This window comes from Sorghum bicolor, chromosome 2, assembly GCF_000003195.3.
Source record: "Sorghum bicolor cultivar BTx623 chromosome 2, Sorghum_bicolor_NCBIv3, whole genome shotgun sequence".
In the NCBI taxonomy this organism is placed as follows: domain Eukaryota; kingdom Viridiplantae; phylum Streptophyta; class Magnoliopsida; order Poales; family Poaceae; genus Sorghum; species Sorghum bicolor.
In genome coordinates, this window is record NC_012871.2 from 3,004,062 (window position 1) to 3,023,182 (window position 19,121).

The 19,121-nt window shown below is 42.3% G+C and overlaps 2 protein-coding genes across 2 annotated transcripts; one reads left to right on the forward strand and one right to left on the reverse strand.

The window, feature by feature from the left end:
• Nucleotides 8,109-10,554, reverse strand: LOC8079923 (glyoxylate/hydroxypyruvate reductase HPR3). Its single transcript, XM_021452581.1, has 2 exons — nt 9,844-10,554; nt 8,109-8,901 (listed from the first exon to the last, which is right to left on the reverse strand). The coding sequence occupies exons 1-2, from the start codon at nt 10,276-10,278 to the stop codon at nt 8,371-8,373; spliced, it is 966 nt and encodes a 321-aa protein (XP_021308256.1). The 5' UTR covers nt 10,279-10,554; the 3' UTR covers nt 8,109-8,370.
• Nucleotides 13,136-18,907, forward strand: LOC8079924 (GDSL esterase/lipase At3g14820). Its single transcript, XM_002459296.2, has 5 exons — nt 13,136-13,586; nt 15,001-15,131; nt 15,267-15,500; nt 16,797-17,058; nt 18,427-18,907. The coding sequence occupies exons 1-5, from the start codon at nt 13,151-13,153 to the stop codon at nt 18,615-18,617; spliced, it is 1,254 nt and encodes a 417-aa protein (XP_002459341.1). The 5' UTR covers nt 13,136-13,150; the 3' UTR covers nt 18,618-18,907.

Below are 19,121 nucleotides of genomic sequence, written 5' to 3' on the forward strand. Positions count from 1 at the left end.
AGGTGGAGAAGATCAAGATGAGGCTTGGCTTGATGGACCGGTTGCAAGAGTGAAGGACAAGTCGGAGGCTTTGAAGCGAGGGACCGCGTGTGACGGTGAAGCTTGAGCAAGACTTGGCGCCGATGGACCAAGGCAATGGTGAAGAGCAAGTGAGGTCAAGATCGATGAACCAATACGGTCACGTGATGATATGAAGTGGATCATATCATTTGGTGATTGGTTGGTGCATGTGTTGCATCAACATTGGAGGAGATGGAATGGAAAGCGCAAGGCAAAGGTATAACCTAGGGCTTTTCCATTTCACCGGTCATAGGTGTGTAGAGAAGTTTATGACCGGATTTAGGATAGATGGCCGTACTATCAAGAGGGGCAAACTTGTTTGCATATCGGTCATCTAGTGCCACTTGAGCGATCTAACTTTGCATACGTGTTAGGATCGAGTGGCGTGGGAAGTTTGAGAGGCTAACTCCTTTGGGAAAACGTTTGTGAAAAGCTAACACACTTGCACATGGTGGTGTACACTTGTTGGTGTGAGCACACTTTGCAAAGGAGGTGTTGTTCCTAGGGTTGAGAGAGGTGTGGGTTTCTCTATTGCGCCGGTGGGATTTTTAGAGAAGTCGCGGGACCGGACGCACTGCGTGGAGGCACCGGACGCTGACCTTTAGCGTCCGGTGTGCTGTCGGGTGCAGCAGAGTGCACCGGACGCACCAGAGAGAGTCCGGTGCTCAGCGTCCGGTGTGAGGGGTTTTTGCAACCCTCTCTGCGCACGAGTCCGGTGAGCACCGGACCGTCCGGTGCCCAGCGTCCGGTGAGGTCGCGAGTTTGACACCCTCTCTACGCACGAGTCCGGTGAGCACCGGACCGTCCGGTGTGGACTTGCAGAGCGTCCGGTGGTGCTGTGCAGGCGCGCGTGCGCAGTAGCCGTTGGCGGCAACGGTCGAGTTCAAACGGCTAGTGACACGTGGCGGTCAGCTGAGCACCGGACGCTTGGGGTTGAGCGTCCGGTGGCTCCCTGTGAGCGTCCGGTGCCCACGTGTTCTGCCCAGTGAAGGGGCAACGACTAGTTTAGCCCTTGGGGCTATAAATAGAAGTGGTGGCCGGCCTTGGCCGGTGTGGAGCACCCTTGGGACTTAGTGTCCATGCTTAGGGAGTGCTAGTAAAGCCTCTAACTCACATATGCTTGATAGTGATCATCCGATTGTGTGAGTGAGCGATTCTAGTGCGTTGCATTGAGAGATTGCATCGAGTGGCACTAGGTGTTCGTGTTGCAAGCCGGTGGTGCTTGTTACTCTTGGAGGTTGCCACCTCCTAGACGGCTTGGTGGCTTGTGACTCCGTCGAAGCACGCAAGGAGATTGTGCGGTGCTCCGGAGAAGAGATTGTGAGGGGTACGGTGCTCACCCCGCGGGGATCGCGAAGAGCAACTCTAGTTGAGCGAGACGTGAAGAGCAACAAGTGGTCCGGCCGGGTCAAGTGCTAGAGCTTGTGGTAAGCACTCCACGTGGGAGAGTGTGACTTGTGGGTCACCACTAGCAAGAGGACCGGCGGCAACCTTGGAGCTTGTCTCAACGGGGACGTAGCTTGGTGGCAACCAAGTGAACCTCGGGAGAAAATCATCGTGTCAACATTATTCTTCCCGTTGGTTTGCAAGTCCCTAACACAAGCTTGTTCTTACATTCATATACTTGTGCTTGTGTAGTTGCTCTTGTAATTAGTTAGCTTGTGTAGCTTGCTAGTTACCTTCTTGCTTATGTAGCTAGAAGTAGTTTCCTTGCGTGACTAATTTGGTTTGTGTAACCTTGTTAGTCACATTGCTTAGTTTGTGTAGCTAAGTAACTTGCGCTCTCTAATTTGGCATTGGTTGCCTTGTTATTGAGCATTGCTAGTGAGCTTAGGAGCTTTGTGCTTTTGCTTACTAGTTGTGTAGGAGCTCCCCGGTTTGCAAAGTACTAGTGGCATAGGTTTGTGTGACCTTGCTTCTAGAATTGGTTAGGTGAGCTCTTGCTAAGGTAGCACCTTGTTTGCTTATTTAGGATCTTTTACAAGGTGCTAGAGAACTTAGATAGAGGGGTGTAGTCTTGGTTAGACCGATAGTTTTAATTCCGCATTTGTTTCGGTTAGCCGGCGTAATAATTTTTAGAAAGGACTATTCATCCCCCCTTCTAGTCCGCCATCTCGACCCTTCACCGTGCTCCGAGGTCGAAACGCCGCCTGGAGCCGCGCTGTACAGGCTCGTCTTCTCGTCTCGACGGCGTGCAAGGATCCCACGTGTAGGATGACGTTGCGCGCCAGAATCCATCTCACCTCAGTCACGGATGCGTCGTTGCACCCTCGATCACTGATGCGGCTCGACGGAGGGGGTGACTGTGACGGCCTGCAGCCCGCACCTTGGACAGTGGAGAAGATGAGGACGAGAGTAACAACAGATCGATGGCAGGCCACCGACACTAGGGACATCTTCCACGAGCGGCTCCAAGCCTAGGTCACTGACCCTCCCTCCGGGTTGAGAAGGTGAGGATACGCTTGCTCCGAGTTTTGGTTTGTCCTTCCGCTGCTGCAATGAGTATTCGAGTTTTTGGATTTGCTACAGAAGGATGCATGCATGTTCGATTACTTGTAATTCAGAGTTGTTTGTTCAGAGCTTGAAGCCACCACATGTCCTTCCGCTGCTGAAGCTCATGAAAATGATTTGATATGCTCTCAGGTACTGAGTTACCGACAAAATACAGGAAAAATAAAGTTCAGATATGCCACTCTGAAAAATTGCTTGTTCTGAATCCTGTATTATACCTAACTGAATGTGTTAGACTGAAAGAGTTTCTCTCTGTGCACAAGATGGCGTTCTGCTTGTATGTTCTGGACTGCATATGAAGTCCCCTTTTGTTCAGTCGAATTATCTGCTATGATCTACCTTGTGTGTTGTAATATTAAATTTTTGAGTGTGCTATAAACTATAAACTATGATGAAGTCTGGTCCCTTTTGTTCAGTTGGATTTCTGAGTGTGCTATCAAGTTTGAATGCGCTGTATTGTTGAATTTGTGTTGTACTATTAAATTTCTGGATGCTTGAACCGTCTTCCATCAAACAGCCATACAGTGATATACAAATTGATATTCATGATTGATCTTGACTATATACAAAGCATTAAATTGTTTGTAGACGACCTCCCGTCTATGGGTTGTATAGCCTGTCTTTTTAATTGTCTTTATGTTAGATTCTAGTCTCTTATAGATGACTCCGTGTCTCTGGGTTGTACATGCCCTAATGAGCCAAATAGATCCTCTAACTTCCTTATGCTTTTGCAAAAGTCCGTCCTACATGTGCCTAGGACTAAGATTTTAGACTTGTATCATAAGGTCTTATTTGGATATTGTCTGATTCATCTCGATCCACACGTGTTGAAGAAGTAGATTAGAATAAAATTTACTTTAGTCTACTCGGGCCTTGTTTAGTTCCCAAAATTTTTCAAGATTCTCCGTCATATCAAATTTTGCGGCATATGCATGAAGTATTAAATATAGATAAAAAACATAACTAATTGCACAATTTATCTGTAATTTACGAGACAAATTTTTTTGAGCCTAATTAATCCATAATTGGACACTATTTATCAAATAAAAATGAAAGTGATATAATAGCAAAAATCCAAAATTTTTCGCAAAATAAACAAAGCCTCAAACACACGGGCCTTGTTTAGTTCCCAAAAAATTTTGCAAAATTTTTCAGATTCCCCGTCACATCGAATCTTTAGACACATGCATGAAGTATTAAATATAGACAAAAATAAAAACTAATTATACAGTTTGGTCGAAATTGACGAGATAAATCTTTTGAGCCTAGTTAGTCCATGATTGAATAATATTTGTCAAATACAAACGAAAGAGCTACAGAATATTTTGGAACTAAACAAGGTCACGGTGGATGGATGTGAAAAGTGCAGAAGCATCAAAGTATAAAAAACCCACGGGGCCCATCTGCAATCCCCATCGTCGGCAGGTTGAGGCGATTATCAGTGGCGGGGCGTCGGCAGTGACTGATAATTGCCAGAGGAGAGGCACCGGCACCGGCACCTGCACCGAGATTCTCCGGGGGCAAATGCAATGCGACGAGCAACGCAGTCCGTTGCTTGACAGTACTTCTACTGCAGTAGTGCACGACGCGACAAGCGATCTGGGAGGCGGATGAAAAAAATTTTCATCTCCAATCTAAGGCCTTGTTTAGTTTGAGAAAAATTTTGAATTTCGCTACTGTAGCACTTTCGTTTGTTTGTGGCAAATATTATCCAATCATAGACTAACTAGGATCAAAAGATCCGTCTCGCGATTTACAGATAAACTGTGTAATTAGTTTTTGTTTTCGTCTATATTTAATACTTCATGCATGTGCCGCAAGATTTGATGTGACGGAGAATCTTGAAAAATTTTGGGAACTAAACAAGGCGTAAACAGAGCCTTCGGTCAGACGGACAAGCGCAGATTCTGTGCGTTCGTGCGTGGTATATATCTCCGCCGGACGACACGGACCCGCGCGAGGTATGGCCGTATGGGTCACCCCACCCCGGGCAGACGAGACGACAGACAGAGCTCGTGCGGCGTTCAGAGAGCGAGCGCATGTGCATGTGACGACAACACGACACGAGGCAGGCGCGGCGGCCAGGCAGGCATTCGCATATGGCATGGCAGAGCGGCAAGCTTGGCGCGGAAACCGCAGGCGTACGTGGCGACTGGCGAACCCCCGGAGCGGCGCGCGGTGCGGTGCGGTGCGGTGCAGCTGGAGCTGGGGCGTCGAACCGGAACCGGCAGGCGGGCCGGGGTTAAGAGCAACTCTAGAGCAGTAACTAAGGCCCCTACTTTTAATTTGAATACTCCCCCTACTTTTTGGGACTTAATTCTTTTTTTCCTCAACTCCAACAGTAGCATCAAATTTGGGCCCCCAAACATGTTCCAGAGAGAATGATAGAAGGGATCCACTCGTCAGTGTCTTTTTATTCTTCCTCTTTCTTCTTCCTTTGGACATGGACACAATTAGAGCATTGAGCCGGTTATTGTAGGATGTCATGCACATGCAAGGATAGAGAGAGAGAGAGGGAGCATGCGCTAGGGCTAGGACACGCGATGAAGGATGGGGGCTGCCCTGTTAGGCCAACAGAAATGGGGTCTGGGGGAGAAATATGGGTGCCCAGCCAAATATGGGGTCTAGAGTAGAGGCCCTGCTGGAGTAATATTTTTAGACTGGGCACCTATATTTAGCTACTGGGGCTTGAGTAGGGGTCCTGTTGGAGTTGCTCTAAGGATGGCAACCGGCCGATTCGCATCGCCGAACCCGAAATCCAAAATCGAAACTCAAAACTAGAGATGAAAACGGTACGAATATTTTCCGACCGTATTCGAGACCGAATTTATTTAGAGGGGTTTAGATCTGTCCGTATCCGAGTCCGAATATTCAACATCCGATACCGTATCCGAATACTTAAATCATGTATTTATGATGTCGACATCCAATCATATCTTATCCGACATAATTGACATTATCCGTATTTGAATCCGACCAGAAATATAAAAATAAATATGATATCAGTAATATCCGTTCGTATCCGATCTGTTTTTATGCCTAGTCAAAACCATACTGAATACCGATTCGGACGATAATTCATCCCTATAACCAAACCCGCGCATGCGTGTACGGCGTACAGTACTGCATACTCTCTCCGTCTGTTGTTTTTTTACTTTGACACATTGCTCATCTTATTCAAAATTTTTATACAAATTTTTAAATAAGACGAATCTATTTTATATTAAAATATCTCTAATAACTAAATAAGTAATATCAAAATAGACGATATTTATATAAAAAATTTAAATAAGACGATGATTAAATAAGATGTTTGAAAGTTAACAACAATAATTTTTTTATAGACAGAGTGAGTACGTAGGGTCAGCTGACAGCTGATGAGCTGTAGCGGCTGTCAAGGCAGCCTGTGATTCTGCAGATAATACTCCGACGCACAGCGACGACACTGTGCTGTAGCAGTACTAGCTCTGTTTTATAAAAATGTAAATCTTCTTTTTTTAGAAGTCAAAAGATTTTTAAACTCAATAAAATTTATATAAGATGTTATATACAGTTAGATTTTTAATTAAATTTATTATGAAAAATATATTTTATAACTAATTTAGTGACATTCTTATTACACATTATAACTATCAATACTTTTTAATTATATTTAATCAAAATTAATCTTTAACTCTTTGAAATATGAGGATTATATTTTTTTTTGACGGAGGTTGTACTGTACTAGGAAAAGTTTGAGCCGGCTCCTGCCGTGCACCGCCGAAATGGGGTCCCGCCCGCGTTCGTTGAAACCTTTTGCCTTTATATCTTTGCTTACCTCTTGTACAAGATAACCATAGTTTTAACTAAGGGCTTTGTTGGCTTGAGCTTCAATGCCGCCGAACCTGTGTTTTATTTCACAATTAGCAAACAATACAGACCGTAAGTTTATATTCTATGGACAAATATTCTCATTATTTATACCTCGAAATGGTTTGGTTACTTGAAATACAAACTCAGTCAAAACTAACACAAGAACAACTCCTAAATCAGCAGGCAATGAACAAACGAAAGCATTCGGCTAGAATGACCAAACGCCTTCCGAAATAGTATATAATATACGGGACAATAACTTTGTCTCCCTTAGTATTATCATCAGTACCATCCTAAAAACCAGCCATCCGAATTGTGGTAAGGAGAAGGACCACCATGTGCACGCCCCCCGCACGACCAGGTAAACGTGGCCGATGGCCAGGGATCGACCATCGTCGCAGCGTTACGTACACGCCAAGGGCCTTGTTTAGTTAAAAAAAAAACTTTTTAAGGCCTTGTTTAGTTACAAAAAATTTTGCAAAATCGACACTGTAGCATTTTCGTTTGTATTTGACAAAAATTATCCAATTATGGACTAACTAGGCTCAAAAGATTTGTCTCGTTAATTTCGACCAAACTGTACAATTAGTTTTTATTTTTATCTATATTTAATACTTCATGCATGCATCTAAAGATTCGATGTGACGGGGAATCTGAAAAATTTTGCAAAATTTTTTAGGAACTAAACAAGCCCTAAATTCTCCATCATAAAATCTTACAGCACAGGCATACATCATTAAATAAAAATAAAAAAAATAACTAATTACACAGTTTACTTATAATTTGCGAAATGTATTTTTTAAACCTACTCAGTTCTATAATTAGATAATATTTATCAAATACGAATAATTTTTTTTTAAAAAAAAAACTAAACAAGGCCAAAGGCAAGGAATCAAACGGGACAAGGAGCATGTGCACCGGGAACCATCACCCGCTCCGCGCGCTGGTGCTGCTGCATCGTCGTCTCATGCATCCGCCCGCCGACGGGACGGGCGACCGGCGGCGTACGGATACGGACGCCACGTACTAGCCAGCAGCGCGTGGGACAGCGACATTCACACGCGCGCCAGGGGGGGGCCGTACGCCGCGACTTGCGCCGACGCGAGTGAAGCAGCGCGCGGGGGTGCATGCTTGCACGGGCGAATTATCGACCACACCATCGCCACATGGGCCCTCGCCCGATGAGGCAATGCCTGGGCCTTGTTTAGTTTTAAATTTTTTTTTGTAAAATAGGAATATTTCGTTTGTATTTAACAAATATTATCAAATCATAAACTAACTAGGTTTAAAAGATTTGTCTCGTCAATTTCGATCAAATTTTACAATTAGTTTTTATTTTTATTTATATTTAATACTTCATGCATGCGTCTAAAGATTTGATTTTGTAAAATTTTCTAAGAACTAAACAAGACCCTGAGATGCTATGCATGGTGGGGTCCGATGATTTAAACATGCCTTGTTTAGTTCCCAGAAAATTTTACAAAATTTTTCAGATTTCCCGTCACATCGAATCTTTAGATGCATGCATGGAGTATTAAATATAGACGAAAATAAAAACTAATTACACAGTTTGGTCGAAATTGACGAGATGAATCTTTTGACCATGATCGAACAATATTTGTCAAATACAAACGAAAGTGCTACAGTGTCGATTTTGCAAAATTTTTTAGAACTAAACAAGGCCATGAACTTTGAACTACAGTACTACTGTATCTAGTAATAAATGGGGATAGGCTCCGTGAATATGCATCCAGCGCATACAACTGTTGCTTATAAATTTTAAATTTCATAGAAGAAAACTAAACTCTCACGTACTATGCACGATGTGTGCATATGCACATGTGTTACAAATTTATAGCGGCCACCTAATTTAAGGTGGTCCCCACAGGAAATTTTTTCCCCCGGGATTATTATATTCCACAGGGGTATATCCTCATCTCATGTGGTTCAGAGAGTTGACAGCGTCACCGGGCTGAGCAGCGGCCTGCCGGCGAAGAAGGCCTCGAGGTTTCCGGCGACGAGATCCGCCACCCCACGCAAGGACTCCGCCGTGAGCACGGCCCTGTGTCCCGACAGCACGACGTTGTCCATGGCGAGCAGCTCCGGCGGCACCTCCGGCTCGTCCTCGTACACGTCCAGCCCTGCGCCGCCGATGACGCCCTCCCGCAGGCACCGCACCAGCTCCGGCTCGTCCACCAGGCCGCCGCGGCCGACGTTGACGAGCACGCCGCCCGCGCCCAGCGCCTCCATCACGCCCCGGTCCACCACGCGCCGCGTCTCCTCCGTCAGCGCGCACGACAGCACCAGCACGTCGCTGGCCGCCGCGAGGGCGCGCGCCGTCGGGTGGAACTCGTAGGGGCACCACGGCTTCGGCGCGCGGGAGCTGTAGGCGATGCGGCAGCCGAAGGCGGCGAGGCGCCGCGCCACCAGCGCGCCGATGCTGCCCAGCCCCAAGATCCCCACGCGCTTGCCGCTCACCTGGAAATGAAATTAAGGCCTTGTATAGTTTCCAAAAATTTTCAATCAAGATTCCTCATCACATCGAATCTTGCGTCACATGCATGAAGCATTAAATATAGATGAAAACAAAAACTAATTACGCAGTTTACTTGTAAATCGCGAGACGAATCTTTTGATACTAGTTAGTCTATAATTGAATAATATTTGCCACAAACAAACAAAAGTGCTACAGTAGCAAAATCTAAATTTTTTCTCAAACTAAACAAGGCCTAAGTATGAGTCATATCAAATTTTGTTCTGTTATTTTCTCTCTCTCTCTCTCCGATTCAGCCAAACAAAAACAGCACCACTATGGATTTGTTTTTGTAAAGGTAAATGTTTATGCATGGATTTGCTTCTGTCGTTTTAGAGCCTGAGATTCTATCAGTTTGCAAAGCTCTAAACTCTAATGAAGATAATCAATCGATCCAACCTTATGGTACAACGAAAATAGGCTAAATTGCTCAACAATGAGCTTAATTAGAGGGGATGAGTTTGCCAACATGCTTGTAAACATTTGGACCTTTGTATACTGTTCACTCTTGGACCTTTTAGATGCGCTATTGGGCCTTTTAGATGCTTTTTAAGACTTAGCTGGGCCGTGAATTGTGGATACATAATAATTGCAAAAAAAAAAAAACTGTGAGGAATGCCATGGACAACTCAACTAAGGCTTTTAGTTCGCCAAAAGTTTTGCAAAATTTTTTAGATTCCTCGTCACATCAAATCTTTAGACATATACATGAAATATTAAATATAAATAAAAATAAAAACTAATTGCATAGTTTGATCAGAATTGACGAGACGAATCTTTTGAGCCTAGTCTATAATACAAACGAAAATGCTATTATTACTATTTTGCAAAATTTTTTGAAAGTAAACAAGGCCTAACCTTACTGGTAGTTGTAAAAAAAAACTAACCTTACTGGTGAGCGGGTATTTGCCCTCCGTCGCCCACGCGCCGCGCCGGAGGTGCGCCTCGGCGGCAGCGACCCTACGCAGCACAGCAACGACGAGGCCGACGGCGTAGTCAGCGGTATCGACGGAGAAGGCCGCGCCGGCGTTGGTGACGGCGAGCCCGGGGCGGCGGCGGCAGGCGGCGAGGTCCACGTGGTCCAACCCCACGGAGGTCGCCGCGACGAGCTCCAGCGCCGGGAACCTGTCGATGAGCTCGGCGGGCACGGGCACGAGCCCCGGCACGAGCAGGACCCGCGCCTCCGCCGCCGTGGCCGCGTCCGCCTCCCCCGCCAGGACGAAGCGGTACCGGCCCTCCAGCGCCGCCGCCAAGTTTAGGAACAGCGGCTGCGCCAGCAGCACCAGCGGCTTGTCGCCGTCCGCGGCGTGCTCCGGCGGCATCTTTGATCTGTGTGCCGCCTGGATCCCGCCGGCTGCCGGCAGGAGGACGGCGCTGCTTGATTTGGTGGGCAGAGGGAACTAAGGAGCGACAATGAGAATCATCTGCAAGACAATGGTTTTTGGTTGGTGGGATGTTGATAATTCACTGAGAAATCAATGAGATTTGTTTATTCGGGGGACTGATTCTTTGTAACTTTGTTAATTAGAATATCACAGGAATCAGATCAGTGATAACCACAAGAAGAATTAAAAATATGATAGATGAAGCATCATTCATTTCAACTGCAAATCATGTCATGTTGATTGATGAGCTCAGCTGCAGGATCTTCTCCTGAACCGATGGACGCCGTTAGTCCGTTACTAAAACGTCCGTGCCTCTTCCGTTAGTCTGCAATTAAAAGACAGCCCACGTACAAATCGTAGCCCAATTAAGGCCCTAGTTCGAAAGTGAAATGAGCCCAGCTTGAGGGGGAGGAGAGAAAAACACAAGAACAGAGGCTTAGACAATTAAATATATGCCAACACTATTTAAGTGCAGGTTTAACACCCTTTCACACTAGGGGCATGTTTGATTCTCCTTGTTAAATTTTAGTCGGCTAAACTTTAGTCACTTAATTAGCTAAACTTCCAAATACTTCCTGTGTTCTAGAAATTCAGCTTCAACTTCTAAAATTCGTGTCAGTTAAACTTTTTTTTAAACTTTGACCAACTTTATAAAAAAGAGAATAATATCTATGACATAAAATAAGTATCTTATGAAAATATATTCTAATGGTATTAATTTGGTACTATAAATCTTAACGTTTTTTCTAGAAATTTGATACCTTTAAAAGTTTGACTTAGAATAACTTTATAAGTTGAAGTTTTTAGAGAAAGAGGGAGTACACTAACTAAAGAAGAGCTAAAAAAGTTTAGTTTTACTAATCATCTAAGAGTAGCTAAAATAGTTTTAGGTGACTAAAGTTTAAGGAAAAAAACAACGAATGCTAAATCAACAAAAAATATATCTACATCACACAACAAAAATGAGATTGTTCTCTAGCTACCCCTTACCTAAAGTGTAGCCCATAGAATCCAAACAGGCCTTAACATTATTGGAGAGATTGGCTTTATTGGAGGAGATTGACTTAGAACTAATATCTAACTCCACGTGCCCTTACATTCGTATTACACCAACGAGTGGATGTCATTGGGTCATATACCCCATGTGAAGTAACGGTGTGTGGCGACCTAGGTATGGGCGCATAGGTATGGAAAGCAGGCCACACGGGTTGCGTCAGCAATCAACACAATGCTCCTGTGTGCTGCCTTATCTGTTTGGTTCGGTGCTGTGCTTATTAATGTGGGCCTCCCATATATAGTTATACTCGTACATCAATAGTCTACTATACATTTTTGTATACTACACACTTTAGGTGACCAGAAGCCATCATTCTTTATTATACACGTACGATATTCCTGCATGCATGTCTACTACATTCTGTTGACTGATGGATTGGTGGGTTCCCGGCCGCCAGACGACGCCTCCATTTTGGTGGCAATTCATTGTTAACAGAGGCCGCGCACTAGCTAATAGTAGCCGGTTATTAATACTAAACCATATACTAAATAAACCTAAGAAACAGGCGACGTGATTTGCATGCATGTCATGTGTAGTGTAGCTGCTAATTATAGAGAGTGTAGCAGCGTATATATGGACAATTCGGGTGCAACATGCATTTCGGACGTAGTACTTACCAAAAGATTTACACACATAATGCTATCTCTATCTCCTTTACTCCACTCCCACCGTGTGTCCTTTGCTACATTCCCACCGTGTGATTAGTTGGTACTCCCTCTATCCCAAATTGTAAGTCATTCTAAGAGTTTTGGAGAGTCAAACTTTTCTAAGTTTGACCAAATTTATATTATAAAATAATTATTATTATAGTACTAACTAAGTATCATTAGATTCTTTCTTAATTATATTTTTATAGTATATTCACTTTACGTTACAAATCTTAGTATTTTTCTTTATAATTTTGGTCAAACATGAAAATACTTTGACTCTCCAAGATTCTTAGAATGACTTACAATTTGGATGGAGGGAGTACATCAGGACATAAGGTGCGATTTAACTCGCTGCGGTCTCAAGAACTTATTTTACATACTTTCTTTTATGAAAAAAGAAGTGTTATTCTTATTTCTTAAGAATAAGTCAAATATCTTTAATTCTGAACAAAAATATACAACAAACTATGAATATTTATAGTGTATAATAAATATCATTACATTAATTATTGAATATATTTTTATAATAAACTTATTTAGAGATATATATTTTTTTATAAATTTAATCAAATTTGAAAGAATTCGATCAGTATAAAATCAAAAAACACATATTTATTTTAAGATGGAGGAATCCCGTAGTGGCAATAATCATGTTAGAGGACTGCCCTTTTCACGGTGCTCCCTCACATGCAGTGCAGCTAGGCCTTGTTTAGTTCACCCAAAAACAAAAAACTTTTCAAGATTTCGAATCTTTTGGCATATGCATGAAATATTAAATATAGACAAAAATAAAAATTAATTAATTGTATAGTTTACCTGTAAATCACGAGATGAATTTATCTATGATTAGATAATAATTATCAAATAAAAATGAAAATGCTATAATATCGACAACTAAAAAGTTTTCGAAACTAAACAACGCAAGCAGCAGCGGGACACACAGTGACACAGACCACACCCGTATTAATAGCTGCAGCGTGGCAGATGCAACGCGCAACCACCAAATCATGCACAGATAGCAGCCGCCCGTCGATCACGTCGTCACAGTCGGTGCACGCGCGCCTGATGAATTCCGTCGAAGTCTCTCACATGCGCGCTATAAATGGAACTCGTGGGGCGCCAGGCGAGAGAGTGTCCCGGCCAACCAGCCAGCAGCTGGAGAAGCGACGACGACGACGACGACGACGACGACGACGACAAAATGGCGTCCTCGTCTCAGTCTCAGTCTCAGTCTCAGTCTCTGACGCCCTATCTCAGGGGGAATGCCCACCATGCGCCGTGGCGAAGCCGATTCGTCCGCCGGGCACTGCTCGTGGCCGCGGCGGCGGCGGCTCTGGCGGCAGCGGCTGGTGGCTCTGGTACCGCGGACGACCAGATCCCGGCCATCTTCATGTTCGGCGACTCCATCGTCGACCCCGGCAACAACAACAACCGGTTGACGGAGGCGAGGGCCAACTTCCCGCCGTACGGGCAGGACTTCCCCGGCGGCGTCGCCACCGGCAGGTTCTCCAATGGCTTGGTCCCTGGGGACCTCTTAGGTACGTTGTACGTGTCGGGTAGTACTACTCCTATGATGTTGCCGACCTGCTACTTATTACATACCCTGTTTAGATTTCCATGCCACTCACATCCGTACATGGTATATATATATATACTTCGGAGGTTCGGTTCTGAAATCAAGAAATTAAATTATAGTATTAATTAGATACTCCCTCCATACTCAAAATTCTTAACGTTTAGGACATGATTGTGGTAACCAAGAAGTGATTAATTAGAGCATATTTTTCCTCCTTTGCCCTTATTAAATAAGTCTGCGGATGCATTCTTTCCAAAAAAAGTCTTGTAGTCTAGATGGCTAGTGCATCCGGTTGTTGGTCCCAAGGTCGGCAGTTTGAAGCCTCATAGGCGCACGTTTTTTTGTCCATCCGCGGATTGGTTAGAAGCAATGCAATTAATTGCTGCGTGCGAGCAGCTGGCAGGGGCAATTGCGTCCTAATCTTAGCATGCAGACGAGAGACGTCAGGTTTTGTGAAAACAAGCGCAAGGCCTAGAACGTTATGTATTCTGGGTATGGAGGGAGTATATAGATCGCACACCTATATATAAATACTAGGAGAATGCTCTGCGCGTTGCTGTGTAAATACGGTGGATTACGTGATATGACGATGTAGATAAACAAAATACTTATATGCCTTACTAACATGGACGTTACAGTTGTATGAGTAGTGGATTTTAGTTGTGTGATAGTGGATTGCTTAGTTGGATAACTTGCATGTTGAGAAAAATAGTTAGTGGGGTTTAGCTTTATAAGAGTATAAGATTCATAATAAGAAAGTATAGTAAAGAGTTGGAGATGGTTGAATATAATGATGTTGTGAAGGAGAGAAAGAAAGAGAGAAGTGAGTTTATAGCTGACTTAGACACAAAACAACTTTTTTAAGAGAGACAAGTGGATCATATATAAGCCAATTAGTATACGTATGGGTTGATAGTTAGGTTGTAAGTGTCTATATAGTCATTAGAGGCTTAACCTTACTATAATATAATATATAGTATATTTGTTAATATCATAAAAAAATTATTTTATGAATAATTACAAACTAATTTGATATTCTAGATGTTTGTGCATATTTACATAAACCTAGGTAAGGTTAAAAAGATTTGACTTAGAACAAAGTTAAAGTAAACTATAACTTAAAATAACAGAGGGAATACTACAGATTTAGAAATGTGTTTTCAAAGTTCGTGATCTAAATACCACCTCTTAACAAGTTCAGAAATCGCAGTTAATTCAATTTAAAACTATGCTCGAACACATGAGTGACATATGAGCAATGTTGGATAAAAGGGTCCATCTTCTTTTAATAGTGCTATATATACTCGTCACCAGTAGTGCTGCAACGTTGGGCGAAACAGCTCTTTCTCGTAATGCATGCAATTATTTCTGAACAGCTTCCAAGTTGGGTATCAAGGAGCTGCTGCCTCCTTTCCTTAGTTCTGATCTTGAACTAAAGGACCTACTCACTGGTGTGGCGTTTGCCTGTGGTGGCAGTGGCTATGATCCTCTCACATCCAAGCTTGCGGTAATTATATATATATGTACATATTTTTGTTTTTTTTTCAAATCAAGAAGCTATATCAATATTGAAGTTGTTATCTTTATTGTTTCTGAGAATAAAATTAATTGTTACTATGCTGAGAGATGCAAATCAATGCAGACAACCTTGTCGAGTGACGATCAACTTGAACTGTTCCATGAGTACAAGCAGAAGCTAACGGCTTTGGTTGGAGAGAAGGAAATGACACGAGTTATCTCAGAAGGCGTCTTCTTTACAGTAATGGGGTCAAATGACATTGTAAATAACTATTTCACTCTACCTATAAGACGCCACGAATATGATCTTCCTTCGTACGTGGACTTTCTTGTCTCTTCGGCGATTAACTTCACAAAGGTAATTATTGTTATTATTATTCTAATTTTTCTGATAATTTCCCCACATTTTATATATTTAATATTCATAAAACTCTTGTCTCAGTACTAATTCTCTACAAGAATTTAAATAATTATTTTGTTGCTCCCTAAATTATGCAAATATATTTTTTATCTTTTATTAAGATGTTGAGAAAGATTTTCATCTAAAGCAAACAAGATGTACTTTTTCTAGAAATAAATGCACCAGAGATTAACTTGTGTGGTAGTTTTACTTATAGTTTGTCAATTGATTTTTGGGTCCATCAACAAACCTTTAAGTTGTGTCACCTAGGTTTATACTAATGTTGACGTGGCATACTAACCCTGTTGAATTGGGGCCATCACTATTTCGGGGATGTTTTGACTTTGTTATGATGTCAATGTCATATTTGTCCATCTCGCCGCCTTTCAGATTGTGCCACCGCCATGAGATCCTAGATGCAACGAGCGCCATGCTAGCATCACATGAGAGTGGTCCTCACCCTCCCTGTTGTCTTCTCCCTCTTGTCGGCATCAAGCATGGCGACGCCCTAGCAACACGTTACATTGAGAGGGTGCACTAGGCATCAAACTTTAGGGAGGGAGGCTACCTAGTTCTTCCTCTCCTCACTCACATCTTCTCTATCTTCATCCTTTTCTCCATAATCTTCTTTCTAGTTGTAACGGAGATAAATCAGTAGGGGTCTTGAGCCCCCACGACCCTCTAGATCCACCACTACATCATCGTTGTTTAGGTCCTCCCAAAGTCTGTCCACTGCTCGTCTTTGTGATTGCAAAGATTCTCAAGAGACAGCCAGTGGCTTTGATCGGTCATCCCACAACCTATTTTGACAAAATGCCACATCATCATGAGAAGCCCATATAGTGGAGTTATGGACATGTTCCTCTAGGTCATACAACTTCGAAAGATTATTGACCCAAAAATCAATAAAGAGTTGATGGATCTAAATGGAACCCTCACATAAATTAATAGAGCCTCAGGGCATTTTTAACACTTCTTGATGATAGTTTTATAGTAATAGATGTGACACTGTATTGTTTTCTCCCTATGGGGTGAAACTTTCCCTGTGTGTAGTAAGGGTTGTTTCAATTACTAATTTAGCTAGTTTGCTTGGGCCAGGCAGTACCACCTATCCCCAAGGTCTCTATAGAAATCATAAGTCCCATGACGTTGCCTACTTGACCTCAACCTTGCATGCCGTTATCAACCAAATAGGCCTGTATAAAGAGTACTAAAAACATTAGGTTTAATTGCTCTCTTCTTAATTTTGTATAGACTTTGAATGATATGGGAGCTAAGAAGATTGGATTTCTTGGTGTCCCACCATTGGGATGTTGTCCTTCACAAATAACACTTGGAGGAAGCCCATCACGCCAATGTGAACCACAAAGGAATCAAGCATCAGAGTTATATAATTCTAGAGTTTCAAAGGAAATAGAGCGATTGAATGCAGAACGAAGTGCTTCCGGATCAAAGATTGTTTATTTTGACATATACTACAACTTGCTTGATCTTATTCAGAATCCATCTTCATATGGTAAGTCTTATATTATTTTGCTACTACAACCCAATGATATTGATGCATTGGTATTATAAGCTTACTAAAGCAACCTTCATATCAACATAGGCCACATCTAGCTGCAAGGTATGAAAAACTAATCTAATTATTTGCAGTTGTTAGTATTTTTTACATCTTCTTTCTTAAGAGGTTTTAGTTATTGTTGGGATAACCACACTAATGCAGCTTGCTAGTGACAACAAAAGTACTAATTTCACCATAATATGAAATCAGCCCAAGATAATCACCTATTCACTGAAGGATATGCATCACACATATAAATGAAGAAATGACAACACTCACAACTGCCAAGCAGTTATTTCATAAGAACCTTAGTTGCAATTGGTTGCAATTAGTTACAAGCAGCACTAACAACAATCACAACTAGTTACAGTTGGTCACTCCAAGTCTCCAACAATAGTTGCAACTAGTTGCAGCCACGCGTCATCTCAACAGCAAGACACCGGATTTAATGTGGAAACCCCCAAATAGGGGTAAAATCCGTGAGACCAAGCCAACCAAATCTTCTTCCACTATGTGCTTATGGAGTTACAAGAAATTTATCTCTAGATTGCACTAGAGGCAACCATACATAAAAAATTATAGATTTTGGACAACAACAATAAGATTTGGGGCTGCTAGAGAAGAAAGACCTTACCAAATGATGGTGGAATTTATATTAGAGGTACCCAATGATGTGGATCTGTAGTTTCACAACCTTATGGATGAACCCTTCTTGTTCTACTGCACGATCTCCTCTCTAATCTCCCTCTTTCCCTCTCTTTTCCTTCTCTCTTAGAGGCTCTCTCTGGTGCTAAACCAAATGGATGTTTCCCCATCCCTTCTATTGCAAGCCAAGTTGCAAATATTAGATGCACACAAGATTGGTCCACTTTCTTGAGTTGCACGTATGATGTGTGGGTCTACTCACTAGGATCAATTACTCTCCTCAACGCCCACACATGAGGAGGATTTTCATATAGTTAGTTGGTATGTTCTCGTAAGATCAAGTACAATAATATAGCCAAGTTAGTCAACATTTTTACTGATGTGAAGAAGAAAAGAAAGGAGACAGTGGAGAGCTTCGCGCTCTTGCAAGCAACAAGATGAGCACAAGATCATATACAATAGTGGGCCTAGAGATCAAGTGAACATGAAGAGGATTATGAAAGAGAAGATAAAAAATTAGTAAAAGCAACAATAAAAAAGTTATTATAGACAAATAGAGACAACTATTGTATAGTTTGGATGTTACAACTTTCTTATACCCAAATATTTGGCTCTATTTTTTGGCTTGGCTTTTATGACCATTTCTACACTACTAAAGAATGAACCATATTTTTACAGGTTTCAAGGATGCAAGCGAAGGTTGCTGTGGAAGCACAGTGTTAAATGCTGCCATATTCATTGCATATCACAGTGCATGTCCAAATGCAATTGATTATATTTTTTGGGATGGCTTCCATCCTACCGAGAAGGCCTACAATATTGTAGTGGATAAGCTCATTCAGCAAGCTTCAAAGTACCTGATGATGTGAAGAAATTGATATTGCACGCTCTACAATAGTCTTAATGCCCCCATAGAACAACCTGACCTGTGACCATGGTTCCACATTGCAATGCCATTTGCCAAATGTACGAAACATATATATTGTGTGCCGATCTTATACAGACTAATTAATTTGTATTTTTAGCTCAAAATCCTTATGACCATGTTGTACACAGCAATCACCACAGATCTGTAACTAGTTGTAACAATAATCAAAATGCCTTTATATTTAGAGAACCATCCTTGGGGGAGAACCTAATATAAAAAGTTGCACCATTACCATTTGTGTGCCAATAGAAATTTTATTGTTGAACACCACAATAATTTATGTACATGCTTTGCTACTCTGTTGCTAGGTATGTGTGACTTTTGTGAGGTATAAAAACATGAGAAATCATCATTCGTTAGGCCCTGTTTGGATTCATATTGGTAATATAGTTAGCAACTATAAAAATTAGAAAGAGTGACTTCAGAGAGGCCTTTTACTAAGACC

Excerpts from the sequence above, each read along its gene's own strand:
- LOC8079923 (XM_021452581.1), bottom strand. The coding sequence starts at position 10,278 with ATGCCGCCGGAGCACGCCGCGGACGGCGACAAGCCGCTGGTGCTGCTG. Across the intron at positions 8,902-9,843 it reads AATACCCGCTCACCAGTAAG|GTGAGCGGCAAGCGCGTGGG; the intron begins GTTAGTTTTTTT and ends TTTCATTTCCAG.
- LOC8079924 (XM_002459296.2), top strand. The coding sequence starts at position 13,151 with ATGGAACTCGTGGGGCGCCAGGCGAGAGAGTGTCCCGGCCAACCAGCC. Across the intron at positions 13,587-15,000 it reads GGTCCCTGGGGACCTCTTAG|CTTCCAAGTTGGGTATCAAG; the intron begins GTACGTTGTACG and ends ATTTCTGAACAG. Across the intron at positions 15,501-16,796 it reads CGGCGATTAACTTCACAAAG|ACTTTGAATGATATGGGAGC; the intron begins GTAATTATTGTT and ends AATTTTGTATAG.